This window comes from Lonchura striata, chromosome 20, assembly GCF_046129695.1.
Source record: "Lonchura striata isolate bLonStr1 chromosome 20, bLonStr1.mat, whole genome shotgun sequence".
NCBI lineage: Eukaryota > Metazoa > Chordata > Aves > Passeriformes > Estrildidae > Lonchura > Lonchura striata.
In genome coordinates, this window is record NC_134622.1 from 1,212,046 (window position 1) to 1,234,446 (window position 22,401).

The 22,401-nt window shown below is 51.9% G+C and overlaps 2 protein-coding genes across 3 annotated transcripts in view; both read right to left on the reverse strand.

The window, feature by feature from the left end:
• Nucleotides 1-571: 571 nt before the first annotated feature.
• Nucleotides 572-3,086, reverse strand: SUPT4H1 (SPT4 homolog, DSIF elongation factor subunit). Its single transcript, XM_021540365.3, has 5 exons — nt 2,927-3,086; nt 2,369-2,475; nt 2,203-2,258; nt 1,973-2,026; nt 572-959 (listed from the first exon to the last, which is right to left on the reverse strand). The coding sequence occupies exons 1-5, from the start codon at nt 3,002-3,004 to the stop codon at nt 892-894; spliced, it is 363 nt and encodes a 120-aa protein (XP_021396040.1). The 5' UTR covers nt 3,005-3,086; the 3' UTR covers nt 572-891.
• Nucleotides 3,087-3,495: 409 nt separating this feature from the next.
• RNF43 (ring finger protein 43) overlaps nt 3,496-22,401 on the reverse strand; it is a 59,918-nt gene continuing 41,012 nt past the window's right edge. For both annotated transcript variants that reach the window (XM_077787465.1, XM_021540387.2), the window contains 7 exons: nt 18,165-18,239; nt 16,676-16,807; nt 16,044-16,145; nt 15,205-15,360; nt 14,612-14,714; nt 12,671-14,185; nt 3,496-6,598 (listed from right to left, as the gene is read on the reverse strand). In XM_077787465.1, the coding sequence (XP_077643591.1) occupies nt 6,555-6,598; nt 12,671-14,185; nt 14,612-14,714; nt 15,205-15,360; nt 16,044-16,145; nt 16,676-16,807; nt 18,165-18,239 (2,127 nt within the window). In that variant the 3' untranslated portion in view covers nt 3,496-6,554. The remainder of the gene's footprint in view (nt 6,599-12,670; nt 14,186-14,611; nt 14,715-15,204; nt 15,361-16,043; nt 16,146-16,675; nt 16,808-18,164; nt 18,240-22,401) is intronic.

A 22,401-nucleotide genomic window follows, 5' to 3' on the forward strand; every position in this document is an offset into this window, starting at 1 on the left:
CAGTGCAGAGAGGGCATCACCTCTGCACTCCTGGCAGTATCACTCTCCTCAACCAGTCCTGAATTCCCTGTGCTGCGACTGCTCTCATCCCAGACCAAGTGCAATTTTCAGGCTCTAATGGTATTCCATTACTTGTCTCCAGAAAACAACATTTGAGCTTTCCAGCTCCAGGATTATCTCAGGGAAAAAAAGAAAAGGGTTCTTCATCAATGTGTGCTGCTGAACTGAAACAAAGTAATTCAAAAAGAATGCCAAATCTCTCAGGAGTTCAAGTTCAAGTGTTACAGACCCTAAGCTGACACTTTTAACAGTCAGATCTGCAGAATGGGAGGCTGGGTGGGTGCTTCCACCCATCCTTGTCCACCTCACCCATGTGCAAGACCTGATGCTGCCTCCCAACCAAACCAGCAACGGGCTCATCTTGGAACTTGCTCTCAAAGCAGGAATGTGGCCCACGGCACAAGCAGTGACAGTCGCAGGCTCCACAGTGTGGCACAGGCAGTGGCGTGAGTGTGAGCCCCCCCCACCTCACCACCCTGCAGTGGTGAAAACAGTGACAGTGACAGCCCTGGCCAGGCAGTGGGTTTTATTGAACTACTTCCACAGCTATTTCCCAAATCCCCTCTTTCCCACACCAATTGTAAAAATGGTTGGGCATCATGGTAAAACACCCTTTCCCAGCTTTACTCACACCCTCCCCCCCGTCAAGGCTCAGATAAATGTCTGTGGTCTGTGGTGTGGTGGAGTCTGCGGGTACTGAGCAAAGGGAGCTGAGCCAGCACACTCTGAGTCCAGCCCCACTTCCCTACAGGATAAAGCTCAAAGGTTTTGGAGCAGTGCCCACTGCCTCTTCCACACAGCACTGGGGTCTCCAGGCAGCACAAGGGCCCTTCAGGTTTTTATGGCTGTGTCCCGAGACTTGTAGGCCACGCCACGGCTCTTCAGCTCTCGGACGATCCCTGCAGCAATAAGACAAACACATTTCAGTCTTCTCCTGGAATGAAGAGCCCTAGGAACATCTGGTGATTCTGTCATGTAGAACTGGACAATTATCTTCATTTCACAGAATCATGGAATATCCTGAGTTGGAAGAGAGGGATGCACAAGAATCATGGCAATCCAGCCCCTGGCCCGCACAGACACCCCAACAATCCCACCCTGTTAATCCCTGGGAGCAGCGTGCAAACGCTCCTGGAACTCTGCCAGCCTCAGGGCTGTGACCATCCCCTGGGGAGCCTCTGGGGGAAGAACCTTTCCCTGATAATCCCATTTCAACCCTAACCCTGGGTATTTCAGATGTGCCTGGGCTGTGTCAGAAGGCCTCAGCTTCCGGCCTCATGATGTTTCCAGTTCCTTGCCAATGCAGGGCTCAGTCAGAAATAAGAAACCTGGGATTCCAGATACAGGCATAGCTTTCACAACAGAGATTTGGGATTCACTCCTGGGTTACGAGTCTACTCTGGGCCTACATACTGGGCAGGAAGTCAGCTGGATGGATGATGCCCTTTCTGCATTCCAGAGATGAAGCAAATCCTCTGCATCCTCCACTCCATTTGTAAACACACAAATCCACCATGGCATAAGTCCTTAGTGCAGGAGGAGGGGTGCGCTCACTGGGATTGCCACAACAGCACCCCATCCTGCAAAACCCTTTTCTATAAACAAAACTCCATGTTATCCTGGACCTGAATGGTTTGAGATGTGCCCACTTTCCAGAATCACTCATTAATCCCAGTTTATCCCTCTGATAGTCAAGCTTTAGTCAGCAGTTTACAGTATAAACTCCTGGCAGGTGCAGTGCTGAACCCTGAAACTCCCTCTCCAGTCCAGCAGGTGACTCCCCGCAGTCACCTTTGCTGATCCTATCACACCTTTGCTGATCCCATCACCCCTTTGCTGATCCCATCACCCACATGGCATGTTCCCTGTGCTGTGTTCAGAGCCCCAAACCCTGACTCCATCACACAGGTACCTTGGGGCAGGCGGCCAGTCACAGACACTGCATAGACACCTGGCTTGAAGGTACCTGCAGGAAATAAAACCCCAAGTTATCCCACATGGAACGGCCAAGTGGGAATCCTCAACCTGTGCAGATGTCCCCTCCCTGAGGGGGCAGAACCCCTTCCACAGCCCAACCAACAGTTCCCACTGCCCCTGAGAAGGGTTTGCAGAGACGGGATCTCCAGTTCCCAAATTACTCACTGATCCGCTGCCACTTGGAGACCCAGCTGTCCTCGGGGCTCATCATGGTGATGATCCTGCAGGAGGGATGGCAGTCAGGGGATGCCTCCTGGCTGGGTGACCCCATAGTGCCGCTTCAGTGTCCCCAGGCTCCTGGGGGACCGCGTCCAGGCCCAGCCCCACTCACCCATCAAAGGAGGAGCTGGTGCAGTCATAGACCATCTCACGGTTGCCCTTCATCTGCAGATACGTCTCGCAATTGTCACAACCATCATACTCGAACTGGTCGATGGTCTAAGGGAACACAGGTGTCAGAGGCCGGGAGCAGCCGGGGGGCCACAAGGCCGGGAAAAGGGAGGGAACCCCGGGAAGGAGGATTCCTACCAGGACCGGGGAAGCGCCCAGGAGCTGCAGGAGGCAGGGCAGGGAGAGAGGCCGGGCAGGAAAGGCCCTGGCAGGAGCGGGGATGCCGGGCCGGGGTCGGGAGGTCCAGCAGGGGAGGGCCGGGACAAGCAGGGCCGATCGGCGGGGAAAGGGCCGGGAAGGGCAGAAAGGCTCGGGCCGGGGTCGAGAGGAAACAGAGCCACGAAGGGAAGGGTCGGGTCGGAGCGGGAGGCCCGAGCCGCCGTGAGGGGCTGGGACAGGGAGTGCCGGGGCCGGGAGAAGGGCCGGGCAGGGGCTGCAGGGCTTGAGGAAGGTGCAGAGCCGGCGGGAGCCCCTGTCCCCGTCCCCTTGCCGGTGCCACCTTGACGAGGGAGCAGAGCAGGCAGGCGCGCAGGTGCCGCAGGTCCTTGGGGACGGTCTCCAGCGAGATGGCGGCCATGGCTGCCCCGGCTCCCCGCGGCCATTCCGCGACCGCGCCGCGGCCCCGCCCCGGGAACGAGAGCGGGAGCGGCCCCGCCCCTGGACCCGCCCCGGGCCGGGAACGGGAACGGCCCCGCCCCTGGACCCGCCCCGGGCCGGGAACGAGAGCGGGAACGGGAGCAGGAGCGGGAGCGGCCCCGCCCCTGGACCCGCCCCGCCCCGGGAACGGGAACGGCCCCGCCCCTGGACCCGCCCCGCCCCGGGAACGGGAACGGCCCCGCCCCTGGACCCGCCCCGCCCCGGGAACGGGAACGGGAACGGGAACGAGAACGGGAGCGGCCCCGCCCCTGGATCCACCGCGGGCACGGGCACGGGCACGGTCCCGGGCACGGTCCCGCCCCGGCCCTGGATCCTCCCCGGGTCCGAGCGGGAGCGGCGGGCGGGGGCTCCGTCCCCGGGGGCTCCTCCGCCAGCGCAGCCCCACGCACAAAGAACAAACGCAGACAGCAAACGGGTACATGGATAAATATATTAGTAAATAAATATATTTCTGAGCACATCAGCATATTCACATATCTTTGTGTTTATCTGACATAAATACACAGTTTTGCATACATATAAAACGTATTCTTTTTTTTTTTTTTCTGTGTGTGTGTGTGTGTGTGTGTGTGTGTTTTTTTTCCCCTGGGTCATAATTTATTCCCAAATCCCGAGTGCCAGGATAGACTCAGCAAAAAAAAAAACCCCAAAAAACCAACCAAACAAACAACAAAAAAACCCAACAAACAAACAAACAAAACAAAACCACAAAAAAACCAAACAAAAAACCAAAAACCCAAACAAACGAAACAAAAAGCAACAACAAAACGAACCGATATTCACATTTCCAAAGGATCTGAAGGATTTGTGCAGGAGGGGAGATGTGCAGCCAGCCCGACTACATGCAGGGTCCCAGCAGGACTGGACCTTCAGTCTGGATAGAGGGAGCTTGGGATGCCCTGGCTTCCATCAGTTTTTTGCTGTGACTTGGGATGCAAAGAAGGAAAATGAGCTCTGCATCACTGCAGGAATGCTGGAGAAATTCCACTGTGGAGCCCACAGGCACCAAGCACTCAAAAGCATCACCCAGAAGCAAGAGGCAAAGAACTGTGAGGAACCATTCCCTGTTTTCTCAGATACTGCTTCTTCCCTTCCAGACAGCCAAGGATAGTCATCCATCTAGTGAAGAGGATCTTTCAAACCCAAGTTCCCAGACAGTTCCTCCCTCTCCTCACCGAGCCCCCACCGAGGCAGACCTGCACTCCAGCATTTCCTACGTGAACAGGAGCAGCAGCATAAGGTCGGGGAAGGGAGACACCTGTAAGCAGGTGCTGTCCTGGCAGCCTGGTAATACTGCAGTGGGGAGTGGAGAGGGTGCAGCTTTCCCAAAGAAGCTTGTGGCTCACCAATTCAGGAATCTCCTGTTAGGGATAAGGAGGCAAAGAGAGGGCTTTAGAGCTGCACTTGTTCCTTTGAGCAGTGAAATGCATCCCTGGAGGCTCTCTGCCTTCCCGACTCCTAAAAAAAGCAGTGGAAGTACCCTGACTTCATGACCCTCCCCCTCTGTTAAGCCTCTGAGCCCTCCAGGATGGTCAAGGACACAGGGAGCTGGTTCAGACAAGCCACAGACCAGGAGCATGAGAAACTGAATGGGATGAATCCAGACCCGCTCCTGGATTTTTCCTCTAGTTTAAGACTGACTTCCCTGCACAGGAGCAAACTTTCTGAGCTCGTGTCTTCTGCTTGCACTGTAGGACAAACAAGAGCCTGGAAAGGTCTGAATTTAATTCTGCTGGGTTCTTTGATGGAAGATATTCAGCTCTTCCCTAGACTGAAAGGTCCCACAGGGGCCTGGTCACAAGGAGACAAGGAATGAGCACTACAAGGGAATAATGTTGGGTTTAAAACAGCGCTATTGGCTGATCACTTGACTGTCAGGGACTGATTAGCAGCTGGGACAAAGATGCCTTTTTCAAGGATTAAGGGCAGCAAACCCCGTAAAAAGCTTTCCCACCAACAAAGGAAGGCAGAGGATTATCCTGAACTGGGATTGCATCACCAGAGTGCTCTCTTGAGAAGCTGCTGCTTCAAAGGAAGACACGGGAAGCTTTACTGAGCAGATGGGAAAGTCTGTCCCTACGTCAAGTTTCAAATTGTTAAGAGTTGTCTTTAGCTCCAGTGCTGTATCCTCACCAATGCTTGTGTTTGGAAGCACTTGGTGCCACAGAAACGTGCACTTCACATGGGAATCTAGCTGATCCTTTGGCCTGACTGATCATTTAGGGCAGTGTACCTGACGGGAATTCTCTGTTGTTTGAAAGCTGCATGGGTTCTGTATTTTTTTAATTTGGCAGGTTTTATTTTGCTTGAATGTCTGCATATTATGAGATGTAGGAAATAAGAACCAGTGGCATTCAGAAAAACCCAAAATATTCATAAATGGGGGAGTGGGAACGTAATAAAATAGAGCCTGATGACTTCTCAAGTTTTCTCCCTGAATCATCAAGATGTTGGAAAAGACAGAAAAATCCTTTTGAAGGATTTCAGGAGTCTCAGAATATGAAGTTAAGGTTGGTGATGGATAGGGCTCTGCTCTGCATTTATTATGGAGGCTTTTGCTGGGAATTTTTGCTGTGTCTTGGGGCAATGAGAGGAAGGAGAGAAGCAGGAACCACATGACCTCCAGGATTTTGTATTACTCCTGTGATGGGGACATCTAAGATATGTTTGAAATATGCTCTTAACAGGGCTGGCCATGACAGCTATTTAAAGGTAGGAGGAGGAGTTAGCGGGTGAGTGAGAAACTTTGTTCGCATTGCCAGATGAGAGGGTGGATTCTTTGCAATGGAAAGAGTCTGATCCAGCTCCTTCCCAGAAATGCTGACATCCCTGTGTCTTCCCCTCTCCTGCTGCTGGCAAACAGTCAGTCAGTGGCTGAGATGGTGTCAGCTGAGGGACACTGAGGTGACCAAGTGATCAGAGCACTTGGTTTCCACTGAAGTCAGAAGCAGCACCTTGCAGGGCAGCCCTGTGAGCGGTGAGATGGAGAACAGCTTGATCCTGGCGTCTGAAATAAGCATGGAAAAGTTAATTGAAGAAATCTGGCTTTTGACCTAAGTGAGGAAATGAAGTCAGGAGCTACCAGGCCACAGAAAGTAATTTCTGCAGCTTTTGGTCTCGAAGGCTTGTTTATTTTTGCAGTGTTTAGAAAAACCTTCTGTGGCATGAACATGCCAAAATAGCAGCTTGCACTCACTCGGTGAGCTCTCCCTGGGAGCCCTGCCCAGCTTGGAGCGGTGCCATGGGATGAGGAGGGGCTGCCTGTGCCTCCAGAGGAGACAGGCCTGGAGAGCACGGATCTGTCTGTGTGATTGTCAGGGCGTGGGGACGTGTCAGGAGACCACGAATGGCCCGTTGCTCTTGCCAGTCTGTGTCTCAGCAGGACAGGCCTGGGCAGAGCCAGATGTGAGAAGCTCCATCAACATCTGTGTCCACTCCAATTCCCAGTGAGAAAACAGGCCAGTGTTTTATTAAACTGAGTGTTCACGGACATCCTGGACCTCCTCTTCAGATCCTGCATTCAAAGAAAAGGAGAAAGAAAAGTGTCAGCTACACCTGGCTGAACATTCCCAGGCTCTGCAGCGGCTGGGGCCTTGACCCGGCAATCCAGAGAATAGATACTGCAGGAAAAACCACTAAGTGAAAGCTACTAAAAAAGCCACTAAGCCACTGAAACAGGCTCCCCAGGGAATGGTCCCAGCCCCGGGGCTGCCAGAGTTCCAGAAGCGTTTGAACAATGCTCTCAGGGATGCACAGGCTGGGATTGCTGTAGTGTCCTGGGCAGGGCCAGGGACTGGACTGGATGATCCTTTTGGGTCCCTTCCAATTCAGAATATTGCATGATTCTAGAAAGTTTCAGTTTTTCAGAGGGAATTTTCTGGCCACCTCCTAGCCAGCTTATTCCTCTAAGGTGAAGTACAATAAAATCTTAAGACATCAAGCTACTCCTTATATATTTCAGAGGCTATGGGCACCCTAGGCTTCACATCACTGCTAGGTGTTTGCTTTTGAGGCTCTTTAATGTTTGCTCTTTGTGAAAATCTGTACAGCTGATTCAAAAATTATTAGGAACAGAAAATAACACCAATTCATATCTCACAGAGCCCGGGGACAACAGAAACTCCAGGCAGTAAGAGCAGAGAGCAGTGATGCAAGACAGGAGCGACACATGTTCCACAGTGTTCAAGAGGTTGCACAAATTGCTTCTGAGCCCAGCTCAGGCCCAGGCTCTTGCCAGCCCCTTCTGCCTGGAGAATTATTGATAGGCAGGTGCTGAGCAGTTCACTTGGAACCATCTAACAAAAGGGCTGCCTAGGAAGGTGCACCTAAGTCATTGCTCCAGACAGCCCCCTCCTCTCTAAGTCACTGCCTGTTGTCACACACATCACAGTCCCTTCCCAGATGTCTCTCAAGCCTACTCAGAACTCTTACACAAGGTCAGCATAGCCCAGCAAAGGCATACAGGCATTATTCTTCCTATCTCCCTTTTCCTGAATGTTTCTGAGATGAAAGGGAAGAAATGCCCTCTTAAGAGATTCATCGAGGACAATTTAAAACAGCTTTTCAAAACAGTCATAACAAATTCTTCTTGGTTATATATCACCAGCTGTAGGAGCAGAACCTTGAAAATTAAATATGTGGGAAGAAAACAAACAAATGAGATTCTGCTTGGAAAAGCATAGCTAATCAATGTGGGAAAATGAACACACATGGTGTTATACAGGTACACATGTGTGCAAGCATGGCCATAGTACCTGAAGATGGAGTTTAAGCTCTCTTGCATTTGTGACTTGAGTCACAAGTATGTGGAATAAGCTGATTCCAACTGCTTCCTTTGTCACCAGCTTATGTGCAACCCAAAAAGAGACTGTCCAGCTTCAAGCCCTCTGTGCTCACATGCCTTCAGTCTCAAATATATTACTGAAATATTTTCTGAAAGCTGTGCCTGCATAAGTGTCCCCTGCTTGTGCTAAGAAAATATAATGAACTGGGACAGGTGGGAGAACCTTGGCTGGTGGACTGGCCATGGCAGGGCAATGACCTGCATAAAGGAGCACATCTTTATGACACCACAGAAATCATGTTCTTTTGGGTGTTAGGTTTTAAGGGTGGTCTTTTTTTGCCCTCTAATCCCTTTCCCCCTCCCTAGCAAGGTTAAAAGAAAGATGTGTCAGAAAAAGAGACTCAGGATGAGCAGGAAGGAGAGGGGGAGGATGTCGAGAGCACTGCAAGAGGTGAGCTTTCCCAGGGAGAGAAATCAAGAGATTTCATCAGCCTGTGCTGGAGTAATGTGGCTGTTCTGGGACGCTTCCCAGCTGTGCCAGGGTGGTTCAGGAAGACATCCAGCTGGAATTCACTGCCAGCTGTCTGTCTTCCCTTAAGAGGATCCATCAGCATTGCTCCAGGATTGATTCTCCAGGGACACAACTCCCAGGTGTGGTCTCTCCCAGGCAACGGAAGAGTCAGGGATGCACCTTTATGCAAAGCCGCCAAGAACAGCTGATAGAGGTGCTCAAGGAAGAGGCATAAACTCCAAGATCATGCAAGACTCCTTCAGATAATCCACAAGGTTATTCCCTGCAATGCCAGTGCATGGCACTGCCTGCACAAGTGGAATTTCTCCAGGGGCTGTGGACCAAGAATTCAGCTTCACCGGCAGCTGGGTGAGGTTAGCACCACACCTGGAAAGTGCTGCATCCTACGGGAGCACCAGCAGCTTCTGGAAGCCCTGGTTTAGGAACTTCCTGAGCCAGAGGGTGGATTTGCATCTCTGCATTTGCCTCTTGATCTGGGCTCTCAAAAACCATTTTACTTCTGGCATCTACATCCCAGGGGCAACCAGCACCAGTTTCACTACACACCACGTGTTGCCTTTTGGATGTTTTAAAGCTTCTGGTTCCCATTTGATGCCATCAATTACTTTGTTCTAAGTACTCTCTTGTCTGCCTTCTCTGCTCTCTTTATTTCATATCCTCTCTTCCATATCCTCTGCCAACCACTATTTTTCCCCACATGAAAGTCTCACTATTCTTTCTATTTTCTCAGAAAAAAACATTGCTGGGATTGCACCAGATACATTTCTGCCCTTCTTTCGAGGGGCAGAAATTATTTTACTTTCTTTTTCCACCCTTTCTGGTGATCAGGAGCTGTGAGATCACCACAGGCTTACACAGCTGCATAAAGGCACTTTCTGCTTGTGGAACAAGCCAGCTAATGATAATGATAATAAATAACGACAATAATGATAACAATAGCATTGTGATTTTTACTTAAAAGTGGCTCTGCTCAAGTGTGGCATTTTGTACTACTTACAGGGGATTTCACCCCTGAACAGCTCAACAGCTCAGCAGCAGGAGATCCTCCTGTAACACTCTGTATCCAGTTTTAATGCTTGAAATCCTCATGGATTTTATATGTTATACACTTTGCTATCTCCTCTCCTTGTCCAGGATATTTATGAGCTTGCTGGAAGGTTCATACAGTTGCAGAAATCCACTTTTCTCCTTCTCTGAGTAATTCTCCTCCATCAGTCTGATCTGCACTCTTGTCTCCTTTTTCACTGAGTTATTTACCTATGGGAGCAGCTTCCCTTTTATCCTTTCAGAGCTTCCTTCCCCTAACAGATCTAGATCTGCCAGGCGTTATCTCTCCCTACAAAAACTGAGTTGCCTCCTCCCCTGGTTTTCACATTCAGCCATGTGCCTACAAGTCGGACCCTATATTTGAATTTTTAACAATTTGCTTGGCTGGAAAGTCAGGCTCATCGTTCTCTGGCTTCAGCTATTTCCAGCTGATATTGCCCTCAGCTCTTCCTCCTCGGTCTGGGCACGGATAAGAGACTGCAGTCCACATTCAGGATTTATCAGCTGTGTGCTTGAGCCCTGCAGGATGCCCACTGGGTAATCTGTACCCCTGGCAATTTGTTACTCTCCACTATATTTCAGAAGTGCTCAAACTGGTGATTTGATTCCTGAGGGATTCTGCTCTCCCCTGCCCTGAATGGAGCAGTGCCAGGTAGGAACCTCCCTAAGCACCCCCGTGGTGATCACTAATGCAATAAAGGCAGTTTGCTCTTCTGCTCTGCACTTACAGCCCCTCAGCATCCCTCAGACTTGTGTTACTCCCTAGATCTGAAGAACCCCAGGCAGTCTCGTCCCTTCCAATGCAGCTGGAAACATTTGCATTAATAGTCTGCTTTACACAAGCTGTTCACAGCAATATTCCCTGGCTTGTCTCTCCATGGCTCTGTACTTCACTTGGCATCCAGCATCCAGCTCTGTTCTGATTTCCTTCTCCAGCTACACCTTGGCTTTGGAACAGCAATTTCCAAGTGCCCTCTCTGCCCTGCTGCTTGACCAGCCCTTTTCTGGGGCTGTAAATGATCCCTGTGCCCAAAAGCACAAAATCTTCTGACTGCTTACTTTAGCAATATTCTCCTAAGACTCTCCTGTCTATGTAGGCTCCTCCTTGCAGCCTGTCCTGACACAGTGTTATAAACCTAATGCCACCCTCCTTCTACTCGGGGGCCATTGGGGATTTTTATGTCACTCGTCACTGGACTTCACACTCTTCCTAGTGCAGTGTCTCTCCCCTGCCACCAGAAGAGACATAGCTTCCCTCTCTGTAATTTCACCTAGGAATTACAGGGTCCCACTCTTTGCTATTCTTTTAAACTGGGTTTCTGAAAAGTTTATGTCAAAACTTTAATATAAAGCTGGGCTTTCTAATTCATCCACTTATAATTTTAGCCTTATGCCATTTATCTGGAGGCAGATGCATTTTTCCTTGGTCTCCTTGTCTGTGTTTTCTGTCCTGCTTGCATGGGACTGTCTACTGAGATTGTTCTTTGCTCTTTTTTACTTCTCTATTGATTTATACCATCCCCAAGATAAAGAACCAATGTGATTATAATTCACAGGTTGTGTTATGTCAACCAATGTTTTCAACTTGGTGGCTTTTCTGCATAAGCCCTGCACAAGCTCTGTGCTCTGTCCTCTACTCTTAATAAAGTTAAATCCTCAATCTGTGTAGTCTGTCAATCTTGCAAGGGAATTCTGACTCTCTGGGTGGCCCTAAAAGCATCCACAGAAGCTACTGCAGTAAACAGACACAGATTCACAGCACTTTTAGATACATTGGTCCTTATACCTGCTGGAATGGGGAGGGAAGGGGGAACGAAGCTTGGTGTGCTTGGCAAAGCAGCTGGCACTGGCTCTGGTGGGGGTGAGGGAGGTGAGCACACACTGGGGCCACTGGCACCATTTCTATAGACGCAGAAGCATCCCAGCATGGACCCTGCAATGCCTAGCACCCTGTGTTAGGTGCACAGACTCCTGCTCTAGGAGCCCTTACAGGTTCATTTGGCAGCTCAAAGCAAGCCCTGAGCAGCCTGCCCTGATCCAGGAGGGCTCTCTCCATGTGGGGTGCCCTGGGAGGGCATCAGCACTCAGAGCTCCCTGCAACCAAAGACACCTCTACCCTGATGCCTCCTTATCTCTCCAAACACCAGCATCCCTCCAGGCCTTGGGAGAACCTCCCTATCACCTATCTGCAGTGTCAGGCACTTCTGCACCTGGGAAAAATATCTGTTCCTGGGAGTCTGGGAGGCCAGAATGCTGCAGGGAGCCAGGACCATGCCCATCCAGCCTCCCCTGCCCCACTGCCTCCACAGCACCGGGAGCCTGGGTGTGGGGAGGGACTGGATAGACAAGCACTGGGAGGAAGTTATTATCTCTGTGGCACAATAGGCACAGTGAGTCACAAGTTTAAGGCCAGTGTTTTAACAGAAATCAGACAGCCAGATCTGTGTTTGGTACCTAAATCAAAAGGATTTGCCCGAGGACCTGCAATGAGTCAGTGGCAGGGCAAGGAAGAGAGCCAGGCTCTGCTCCCAGCCAGCACCTGTCCCTGCTGACTCGCAGGTCGCTGCCTTCAGAGGACCTGAGAGCAAGACCTAGGAGCTAAACTCAGGTTCTTTTAAAGACTCGTCTCAAAGGCATTTTCCCTCTCTTTGTGAGAGAGCATAGCAGTTAGGCAGAGGGCCAAACTTCAATTACATCTGATTTCCAAAAGACTCTAAAAAGCAACTCCCACGCAACAGAGGCAGGTGAGAAATGAGGGATGTGCAAATCAAGCAACTCAATTAGTCTGTTCTACTACCCCAGGCCACACACACTTCCTTTCTCACTGCTTCCAGTTAGCTGGGCTTGGCTAAAACAACTGGAGCCCAAAAAGCCCAAAAGTAACAACTCTGCCAGTAAGACACCCAAGCCTGGTGCAAGGACACTGAAAAACGTGGCCCCACTCCTTCCTTTGGGAGACATTCCAGCTGCTAGAGATGTTTAATTAAAATTAGCCACCTTATTTCTCAGTTGTAGTATTTCAGGGTTTGGTGCACTCTTTAACACACTTGCTCATCATTCAGGCCACCACCCTCGCAGGTGAGCTCTGGACTGCTCCTGCAGTCAGTGCTCCTGCAGGAAAACCCATCAGGAAGGTACCAGGTGTCCTGGCAGCTGCAGTTCTTTCAGCAAACTCCCTTCTCATTCACCTGCTTGCTGCCAGGAGAGGTGAAGGCCAGACTTACCCTGACCACCCTGCTGAGATGGGCAGTGAAGACGGACACTCAGACTGTGTCTGGGGGTGCACGTCCCTGAGAAATCTGCAGGAACCAAGTGGTTTCTCTCCTGTCCTGACAACCCCTCCTCCTGCTTCCTCAGCTCGAAGCTGGACTGTGGCACTAAACATTTCCAGAGTGGCCGGGAGCCACTGGCCAGGGGAGCACTTGGGATCAGGGGCTGGGCTTCGGGAGAGCAGCGGTAGCCAGCGGGATGGCCGGGAGGCAGGTGAGTGTCGCAGGCTCCGGACTCAGCCGAGTCCTTGGGCAGGAGAGCAGGGTTGGGCTCCAGGTGACACTTTCTTTTCCTTCGGTGGTGCCTGCTCTGTAAGCTGTGTCTGGAGGGCAGTGGGACAGGTGGTGTGCCAGCTGCTCCCAATTGTCTGTTGGCATCTACACCAAAGTCCAGCCTGTTTGGGGAAGTGGAAGGGGCATGAGAGGGTTCCTGGCCTTCCTGGGGACAGGCTGGCTGGCCCACTGGAGCTGCCTCCTGCAGCACAGCACTGCTTCCCAGAGGCTGCTGAGAGTGATGGCTTTTCTCAGTCCTCTTTTGCGTCCGGACACTGTGGAAGGCAACCTTGGCCCCAGAATACCGGGATTTGTGCTGCCTGGGCCCCTGCCCAGGGGGACACTCTGCGTCCTGCCTGTAGTGGTGGTGCTGGTGGTGGTGGTAGTGGATGTGGCTGAGCACCTGGGGCTTGGCCGGAGCAGCCCCCCCGGGCACTATCAGGTCCAAGGACCGGGGCCGCCTCTCCCTGGGCGGCCGCAGCTGCTCCTGGCCATGGTCTGTGGTGGGGCCCTCGGAGCTGCAGTACACGAAGGGATCGTAATCGCTGCTGAGGGAGCTGCGGAACGTGGAGCAGCTGCCATGGATGCCCTGCAGGCTGACATCCGTGCAGTTCAACATGGAGTCGCTGGAGGAGCCGTGGCAGGGCCCCGAGCTGGAGTCACTGCCTGGCCCGTCAGCCAGGTACCCACTGTGCTCCGTGAGATAGCTCTCCCCAGAGCCGCTGCTGTTGTGCTGGTGCCCGTGGCCAAGCCCTCGGCGCAGGGTGGGCACGCGGTGCTGCTTCTGTGCAACGGCTGCCTTGGGTGCCAGAGAGGGGGGCTGAGGCTGAAGGGGACATGTCCTGTGAGGTGCCAGCGCCTGCCCGCATGCAGAGGGGTTGGGGTGCTGCTGCCCCAGCAGGCCTGGGGCCAGCGGTGCCACGTGGCCACAGGCCAGCAGGGAGGTGGCTGGTCTGTAGGGCATGTAGTGGATGGTGCCAAAATCCAGCTGGGAGAGCTCTGGAGAGTGGAAGAAGGGGTTGCTGTGGGCTGGCTCTGGGGGAAAGCTCCTGAGGTTCCTCTGAGGATATGCTTGTGGGAGGTGGTAAAGGGCATGTCCTGGATGCTGGCGGAAAAGGTGGAGTCGGCGCCCAGGCTCCATTTCCTGAGGGACCAGCCTGGAGCTGGCAGCTATGGCCTGGTCCCCCGAGTCTCTGGCTGTGGAGAAAGAAGGGAGTATCCAGCACATGTCCCACAGCCCAGCTGCAGCAACCCCAACACTGATGCTCCACTGCCCTCCCACCATGGCCCCATGTCCCACCCATACTCTGCAACTCCTCCCTGCCACCACCAAACCAACCTGATGGTCCTGCACACTCTTCCTGCTGCCACGACCCCCACCTTCCCTTCCTCACAGGTGCCAGGACTGGAATCCCTCCTCTTGGTGCAGGTCCACAGCCCAGCACCTCACTGTACCCTGGTGGGCTCACAGGGACTCCGCTCTGTGCACACAGTCCCCTGTCCACTCTGTGCACAGGGACACGAGGACCTGCTGATCCATCTCCCAAGAGTAACTGGAGCTCCTGGGCACAATCCTGCACCCAACCCTGTCCTCAACCAGGAAATGCTGTGTCTGAGCCCTACCAAGAATATTGAACATGCAAAGTGGACATGTGTGGTGTTGCTGCAGCCAAGGGTCAACACATTCCCGATGGAACTCGTGGGCGCACGAGATGATCCGCAGCTCCTAGAAAGAAGTGGAGAGGAGGAGGATGAGCAAGGAGAACCATGTTTCAAGACCTGGATGGGTCCTTCTTGATGGAAGTGAGCCTTGAAGGACAGACAGATGTCTAACAGTCAGGGATCTGCAGCCCAGCTGTGCATGGAGGAGGCTGTGGAGCGCCTCCAGTCCTGCTCTGTGAGCATCCAGAGTGGCACAAGCCTTTGGGAATGGGGAGATTTTAGGCTGGGTGCTCTGGAGCAGCAAACTAAATTTTACCCTATTTCAACATGGGCATTTTACCCCACAGCCACAGCTGGAGACCTGCCTGGAGACATGACTTCAGCAGAGGCTTTATAGCCCCGGGGCAGGCACACCTCCATGGATGCAGTCCCTTTCCAGCACTCGGGAGCTCAGAAGGAAGCTCTCACAGGCTCTTGCCATGTTCAGCTCCCACTGCTGACACCCCACCTGGGAAGCCAGAGCTGTGAGTGCAGCAGTTCTGCCCAAAGCCTACCTGGCCCTCGCTGAACTCCTCGAGGCAGATGGCACAGACCGGGGTGGAGCTGCAGCTGCTGGCTGAGTCCCAGCGCGGGGCCAGCCGTGCCCGGGGCTGGTAGCGCCGTGTGGCCAGTTGCCCAATGGCCTGCAGGGTCTGCTGCTGCACCGAGTCCTGCAGAGACAGATGGGGCTTGAGGAGAGGCTCAGCCTTACTCTGCCCTCCCATATTCAAAATGGGATTATCAGAAATCTAGGGACAATAACCCATCTGCAGAAGTGACTTTCTGTCTAAGCTGACTCAGTCAGAGTAGGCTTTGTCTACAGCAGGAGAAATCTGACCCTAGACAGTCAAATCACTCAGCAGTGCTGAATTTTTGATCCCCAAAGGATTGTCTCTCTATAGGACAAATGAGATAGTCTCAAATATGGAAATCTGATGCTGGGAAGATGATTATTTAATTTGTTAATTTCTATTATGAATATTAAATCATACAGTCATAGAATTAAGGTATGGCTTTGATTAGAAGGGACCTTAAAGCTCATCTTATTCCACTCCCTGCCATGGGCAGGGACATCTTCCACTAGCCCATGTTGCTCCAAGCCCCATCCAGCAGGGCCTTGGACACTTCCAGGAATCCAGGGGCAACCAGAGCTTCTCTAAGCACCCTGTGTCAGGGCCTCCCCATCCTCACAGCGAAGAATTTCTTCCCACACCGAATCTAAATCTCTCTTCTTAGTTTAAAACTGTTCTCCCTGTCTTATCACTATTTGCCATTTCCCCTCCCAAAATGAGTCTGTTTGTGCTTTTCCTGTATTCCTGTTTGCTCAGACATGTCTGCTCCATGAGATTCCTACCTGAGTCCTGTTCAGCTGGCACTTTGTGCGGACAACAAAAATCAAAATGATGACAACCACAGTGCTGACCACTGTGAGAAGAATCCACACGTCATAGTCTGGCTGTTGGATAAAACAGGACAGAAATTACTCTTGTGTGGAAATTACTCTTGGTGGGAGTTAGAGGCTAGGGGAATCTCCATCTCTTGTGGACCATCAGTCTTGGGAAACATCATCCTTGGCCAAGCTCCACCTCTTTGTTCTTTACAGGTAAAAGAAAAAACTGTTTGCTCTTTTCTGCACATCCATACAAGAACAGAGTATCTCTGTCTTGCAGCATCTCAGCTCCCTTGAGACCATGGTCTAAGGCAGCACAAGATGAGAAAATCAAGGCTTGGTCTTACCTGAAGACAGAGAATCCCCTTGCCTCACTCATGATGTTAAGGCAAAAAAACCCAAGTAAGCTGAAAGTGCTTTTGAGCCTTTACTTGCAGCAAGTCTGAATGCTAAAGACGACTCATGCAACAGGCTATGATCTCTCATGCAACAGGCCATGATCTCCATCTCTGAGGCGGAAATCTCAGCCTCTCTGGGAAGGCCTAGCAGGCTGGGAGGGAGGATACAGGAGGCAGTGGGAAACCTGTGTCTCTCACCCAAGCTGGTGGCTCCTTGACCTCTATCTTCACATGGGCCTCTCTGTTCTTGTTCACGACGCCCATGAGGAGCTCAGCATCATGGCCCCTGATTAGGACCACAGGCTGGCTCAGGCCTCTGGGCTTCCTCAGCTGCAAAGAAACAAACACAATGATGGCTGATCCAGAACAGTCAGAAACAAGGATGATCCCAGCCCTCCAGGCACGTCCATTCCTCGTGATGCTTCTTGCAACACTTCAGAGACTGACTGCTCCCTCAAGTTTACACTATCCCTCTATGATGAATCAGATGGAAGCTTCTCTTTTATCACTTTTCCAGCATGGATTTCTTAATTTTCCCTGCTGGTGACTCCTCATGCACAACCAGGCATTGCTTGGTGTTTCTTGAGCTCCTTTCAAGCCCCTGTGCAAAAGCTCTTGGTCCCTCCTCTTCCCTGTGAAAGTGCCAACAGCACTGCCAAGTGCTGTCTTCACCACAGAAATGCTTCCTCTGCTCTGGACCCATCCAGTTCCCCTCCTCCCTAAGGACATTCTGCTTGTTCTGCTTGTCACACTGGCAGTCTTCCACTGTGGTCCAGGCAGCATGGCACAGGCTGGCTCGGCAAGTGTCCGAGCCTGCTCTCCTCCAGACTAACTTGGATCAGGGTGGCCACCAGACCCAGTAACCCCTTCTCGTACCCTGGGGGAATCCAAAGGTCGGTGGACAGGGATGGAGATGTGAATGGAGGTGCAGATGATCAAGAAGACCATGGAGGCAAGGCCAAAGGCTCTGAGTGATTGATAGGATTTGATGTTCTTGGCTTTTGTGTACCAAATGGGAAAACTGGAAAAGTGGGAGCCAAGGCTCAGGGTAGGGATCAGACACGGGGATCTGAGCAACATCAGCATCACCTCATGGACCTGCATTTGCTACTGTGTTTCTCTGGCACCAGAGATTAAGATACAAGTGCATGAGGGAGCCACGAGGGATGGATCCGGGAAGGAATCAGCCCAGAGTTTAGATGAGGTCAGGCACCAGCTCCCCTGTCTGCTCTCTACCTAAAACTGAATGTTTTTCATATCCCTGATTATCTGGATGGGGAATTGATTCCCTTCCAGAGATGACAACAGTGCTGGGGAAAGGGACCTTTGGAGGTGTCCTAACCAAGGTTAAACCTGCATCAACAGCGAAGCAGGGTGCCTTGGAAACTTGAGCAATCACCTTTCCTGAGGTACACTGGGCTGTCTGGACTATGTAGGACGGGGAAATTTATGACTTCGCAAGAGGAAGCATCCAGCTCCTCGCAGAAAAGTTTGATTGACCAGAAAATGTCTTTTAAGAGCATGGATGTGCCATGGAAAGTGTCTGTGCAGGGTAAGAGCCAACACCCAACACCAGCAGCATCCTCCTGGGACCTCCCACTGGTGGCTGAGGGGTCCTGCCCTGAGCACATTTCTGGATGGGACAGGATCACTGTGTTTTAGCTGAGGGTATCACTGGGGTCTGTACCTGATCAGCAGCACTTTCGTCATCGGTGATGTCAAAAAGGATCGCACGGGCTCCACGCTCCCCTGCCAGTTTTGCCTGTCCAAAACAACAGAAGCTTCAGTGGACATTTTGTACTGCACCCTGTGTCCACACCTGCCATTGGATCCATGTCTGCCTTCTGAGCTCTTCCCAGGAGAAAGAAGCACTCATTTGAACTGAGGAAACTGTTCCTACCTCGGTTCCTGACTTGTGTTGGGCTGCAGAGCCTGCACTTGCCAGAGCCCTGTGGCTCACAAGTGGTTTCTTCCTAAAGTTGTGGAGGTGAACTACTTGGTGGCATTGCAGTCACAGCAACACATAAACCTAACCATTCCCCACCTGTCCGTGTGCCAGCTGCTCCCTTGTTTCAGAGCTGGATTTGCTGGGGAGGGATGTGCAGCCCCATCAGCCCTGCTGACCTCCACGGACAACAGCAACCCCCACAGGTCCCCTGTCACCAGGGCTGTCAGAGGGCCTGACTCCCACTCACGCTGCTCTCCCTGGTTTTCCCTGCTCATTAGGGAGAAGCTCATGTGGAGCCAGGGCTGCAGGTCTGCTCTAGGATTAGCAGTTCAATGGAAGGGACAGCTCAGAGACCCACCCAGCTGAGCACACATGCCACCCTGATGAGGCAACCAGCCAGGACCTGCAGGTCACCCACCTCCTCCAAGGAGCCTGGTGGGCAGAGGCAGCCCCGGGAGATGGAAGGTGAGCTGGGCTGGGCTGGCCCTTTGATCGGCCCGTGCAGAGTGCCAGCAAACAGCAGCAGCACTGCCAGAGCCAGGGGCCATGGGGCACTGCCCTTGGCACGGCCAAGGGGCACCAGCTCCATCCCTGCTCCGGTCACCTCGGCCAGGAGCAGCGGGGGCCTGGGTCTGGGTACAGCGATGGGGATGGAGCTGCAGATGGTCAGGAACGGGCAGAGGTGGAGGCTCTGAGCTGCTGATGGGATTTAACACTCATAGAGAAGGTGGAAAAGTTGGATCAAGGCTCAGGGCAAGGATCAGAGAGATGGGTTCTGCCTGGGATTGAAGGAACCCCAGTGTTTGCCAGCACTTTCAGGGGAAGATGACTTTCAGGGAGTGAATTCCATTTGATAGGCTTTGATGAACAACAAACAGCTCCACAATGATTTTATCCTTCTGACTCCTGTTGCACAGGATACAACTTCTGGTGACCAGGGCCAGGGCCCAGGGAATGGCTGTGCCAGGGCAGGTCTAGGTTGGATTTTAGGGAAAGGTTCTTCCCCCAGAGGTGCTGGCACTGCCCAGGCTGCCCAGGGAGTGGGCACGGCCCTGAGGCTGCCACAGCTCCAGGAGCCTTTGGACACCACTGCCAGGGTTGCCCAGGGTGGGATTGCTGGGTGTCTGTGCAGGGCAGGGGCTGGACTGGATGATCTTTGGGGTTCCTTTCCAACTCAAGATATTCTGTAATCCAGTTCAAGCCTTTCACAATTTGCTTGATACAGTAATTTTCTCAGTATTAGCTGTCTTTGCACTATATCTCTTCAGCCACATGGCACAGCTGAGCTCCCTGTTTTAGGACTGAAACACTTCTGGTGCAAATAGGTATTTACAGAATGATTTTGGAGGTCTCAGCAATCTGACAACCAGACTTGCAATCACTGGTTCATTCAGAAATTTAAAAAAAAAAAAAAAAGGCTTCAAAAAATTTACAAATTATGATCAGAAAGAACAATAAATCACTTTGAACTGATTCCAGAGGTCCTTCCCATGCCTTCCTCTCCTCTAATACTTTCCCTGTTGGTTTTAGCTTTGGAAGCTGAAGCGGTGACAGAATTTAGGAAGCAGGGTAGTGCTTCAGGTGGCTGGTGGAATTCTCGTGCTGGGCTGGCCAGGGCTGTCCGTGTTCAGGGCTTGGCTGGGTGACAGCTGAAGCAGAGGTTGTGATAACACTGCACATGGCTATTTTTATCATCATTGATACAGCCCTGCAATTCCACATGCAAAGCTCTGCACCAAGACACACTTGCCAGGAAAACAAGGTTCCAGCTCCAGTCAGCACCAGCCACATCCCACAGCTACACCCCTGCTCCAGAGGAGGAGTGTATGGGATTTTGAGGAAGAGACCTCAGTATCCCTGCCCATGGCAGTGGCTTAGGATGCAATGATCTTTTAAGGTCCCTTCCAGTCCCAACCCTCTTTTGTGATTCTCTCATCTGTACCATGTTAGAGGGAGGGAGCTTGGTAGAGGCTTCAGGAGGATGGAGAAGCAGACAGGGAGGAATTGCAGGGGGCAGAGGATCCATGATACAAGACAGGGCCCAGGGATGTCACCAGCTTAAGGAGCATCTGCTCTATTTCATGGCTAAACTATTCCTGTTTATGGGAGAAGGATTGTGAGCCTCCATTGGTGAGATTTTAGAGTAGGAACACCTGCAGGATTGCAACTGCTGTCATGTACAGCTGGATGTCAAAATCCAGTGCTGCATCTGGCTCTAAGAACAGAGCAGTGATGACTGATGGCCAGCAAACTCAGTCTACCAGATGAACTGAGGGTTTGTTTGCTTTGGGGGGGTTTAGGAGTCCTGGAGAAAGGATCCAGGTGGATGAGCAGAGTGCAGCAATTCACCATGTCGTGTCCCCACCATGCCAACCTTCCTCAGCTGATCCTTGGACTTAGTAACACACTGGCACTGCCAGTGCTGTGATCAGAGTCTCAAAGATGAAGGACAAAACTAGTGAAACAGAATCCCAGAATGGTTTGGGCTGCAAGGGACCTTAAAGCTCATTTAATTCCACCCCCTGTTATGGCCAGGGACACCTTCCACTAGACCAGACTGCTCCAAGCTCCATCCAACATGGCCTAAGCTTTGAAACCTTTTAACGTTCTGAAATGGAAGATGGGCCTTTGCAGCTGCTTTGTCCTCCTGTTCATGATCCTCCACAGCAGCTGCACTAACCAAACATCCTGGGGCATCCTGGCACCACTGTCATGTGATGGGCACGTCTGGATGGACATGGGAGAGCTGGAGGCACCTGCCCAGCCCTTTTTCTTGTGTCTGTCACAAGCTGCCCAGGTGGGCCCAGGCCATTTTCCAGGTGTGGGGGAACTGACAACAGATTGACAACTCCATCACACTGGCTCATGGCAACATCTGGCACCAGCTCCAGAGCAGCAGCATCTCAAATTTGGGCTGGGCAACCCAGGAAGGGATAGGTACGGCTGCCTGTATGCCTGTGCAGCCAGGGGGAACCAGCCCTGGGCTGCCAAATCCACAATGGCATCACATCCCTTTCCTTACTTTTGATACCACAGCCTCCATGAAAAAATCCTGCTGGGAAGGAGCAAAAACTGGGTGCGAGTTTTGCCTGCCTTCTTCATCTGAGCTGCAGGAAACACGGAAAAGGACCCTGTCTCCATCCCCACCACGTCACCACCAGCAGGAAGAAGGCAACAGGGTGAAATCACCTGAAGGCAATCCAGGTAAAGCCAAGAAGAGCTGAACAAGGGGGTTTTCATGCTTGTACAACACTTGCACAAGCATGAAAATAGCCCCACATTTGGTAGAGAGACAATCAAAAGCAAAAGTCAATGTCATCCTTATCCATGCAACTTAATCAGAATCACAAAGATTTTAAGGCTTAAAATGACCCTTGTTCCTACCTGGCTTCCTTATTACCAGAGAATTGGACCACTGACCTCAGCTTTTGGCACAGGAAGTGCTGTTTCATTGAGGTGTCTGATTCAAAGACCTCTGAGATCTCCCAGGGCACAAACTGTTAACAAGTCATGACCCACTACTTCAGCTGCTCTGCATTTATCTCACTGCTCAGCACTGACTCTTCCCGTGCCTCATCCAGTGAAGTACTGTGGCATTATTTTTGGAAACAGAGCCACAGAAGATGTTTTCTGTGTCCATGTTTTCCCACAGGCCAGAGAACACAGAGAAACACAAATCACACAGACCAGGAAGCAACGTGAGGCTGTAAAACAGGAGGGCACAAGGCTACTGGGCAGCAAAGTGTGGGATGTTGGATAAGATCTGACATCCCAGAGCTGCCAGGTAAGGGGGAACTCCACTTTACAAGGTCAGGCAGTCCAAAAGGTCAAGGGATGGGTGTTTGGGATGGCTGGCATGGCATCTCTTGCAAAGGACCCCTTCTGCCAAGGATCCTGCTCTGTCCTTGTCCTTTTCTCTACTTCCCAACAGCTTTTTCCTACCCTGCTGCCTCCTCCTCCCCTTTTCTTTACTGCA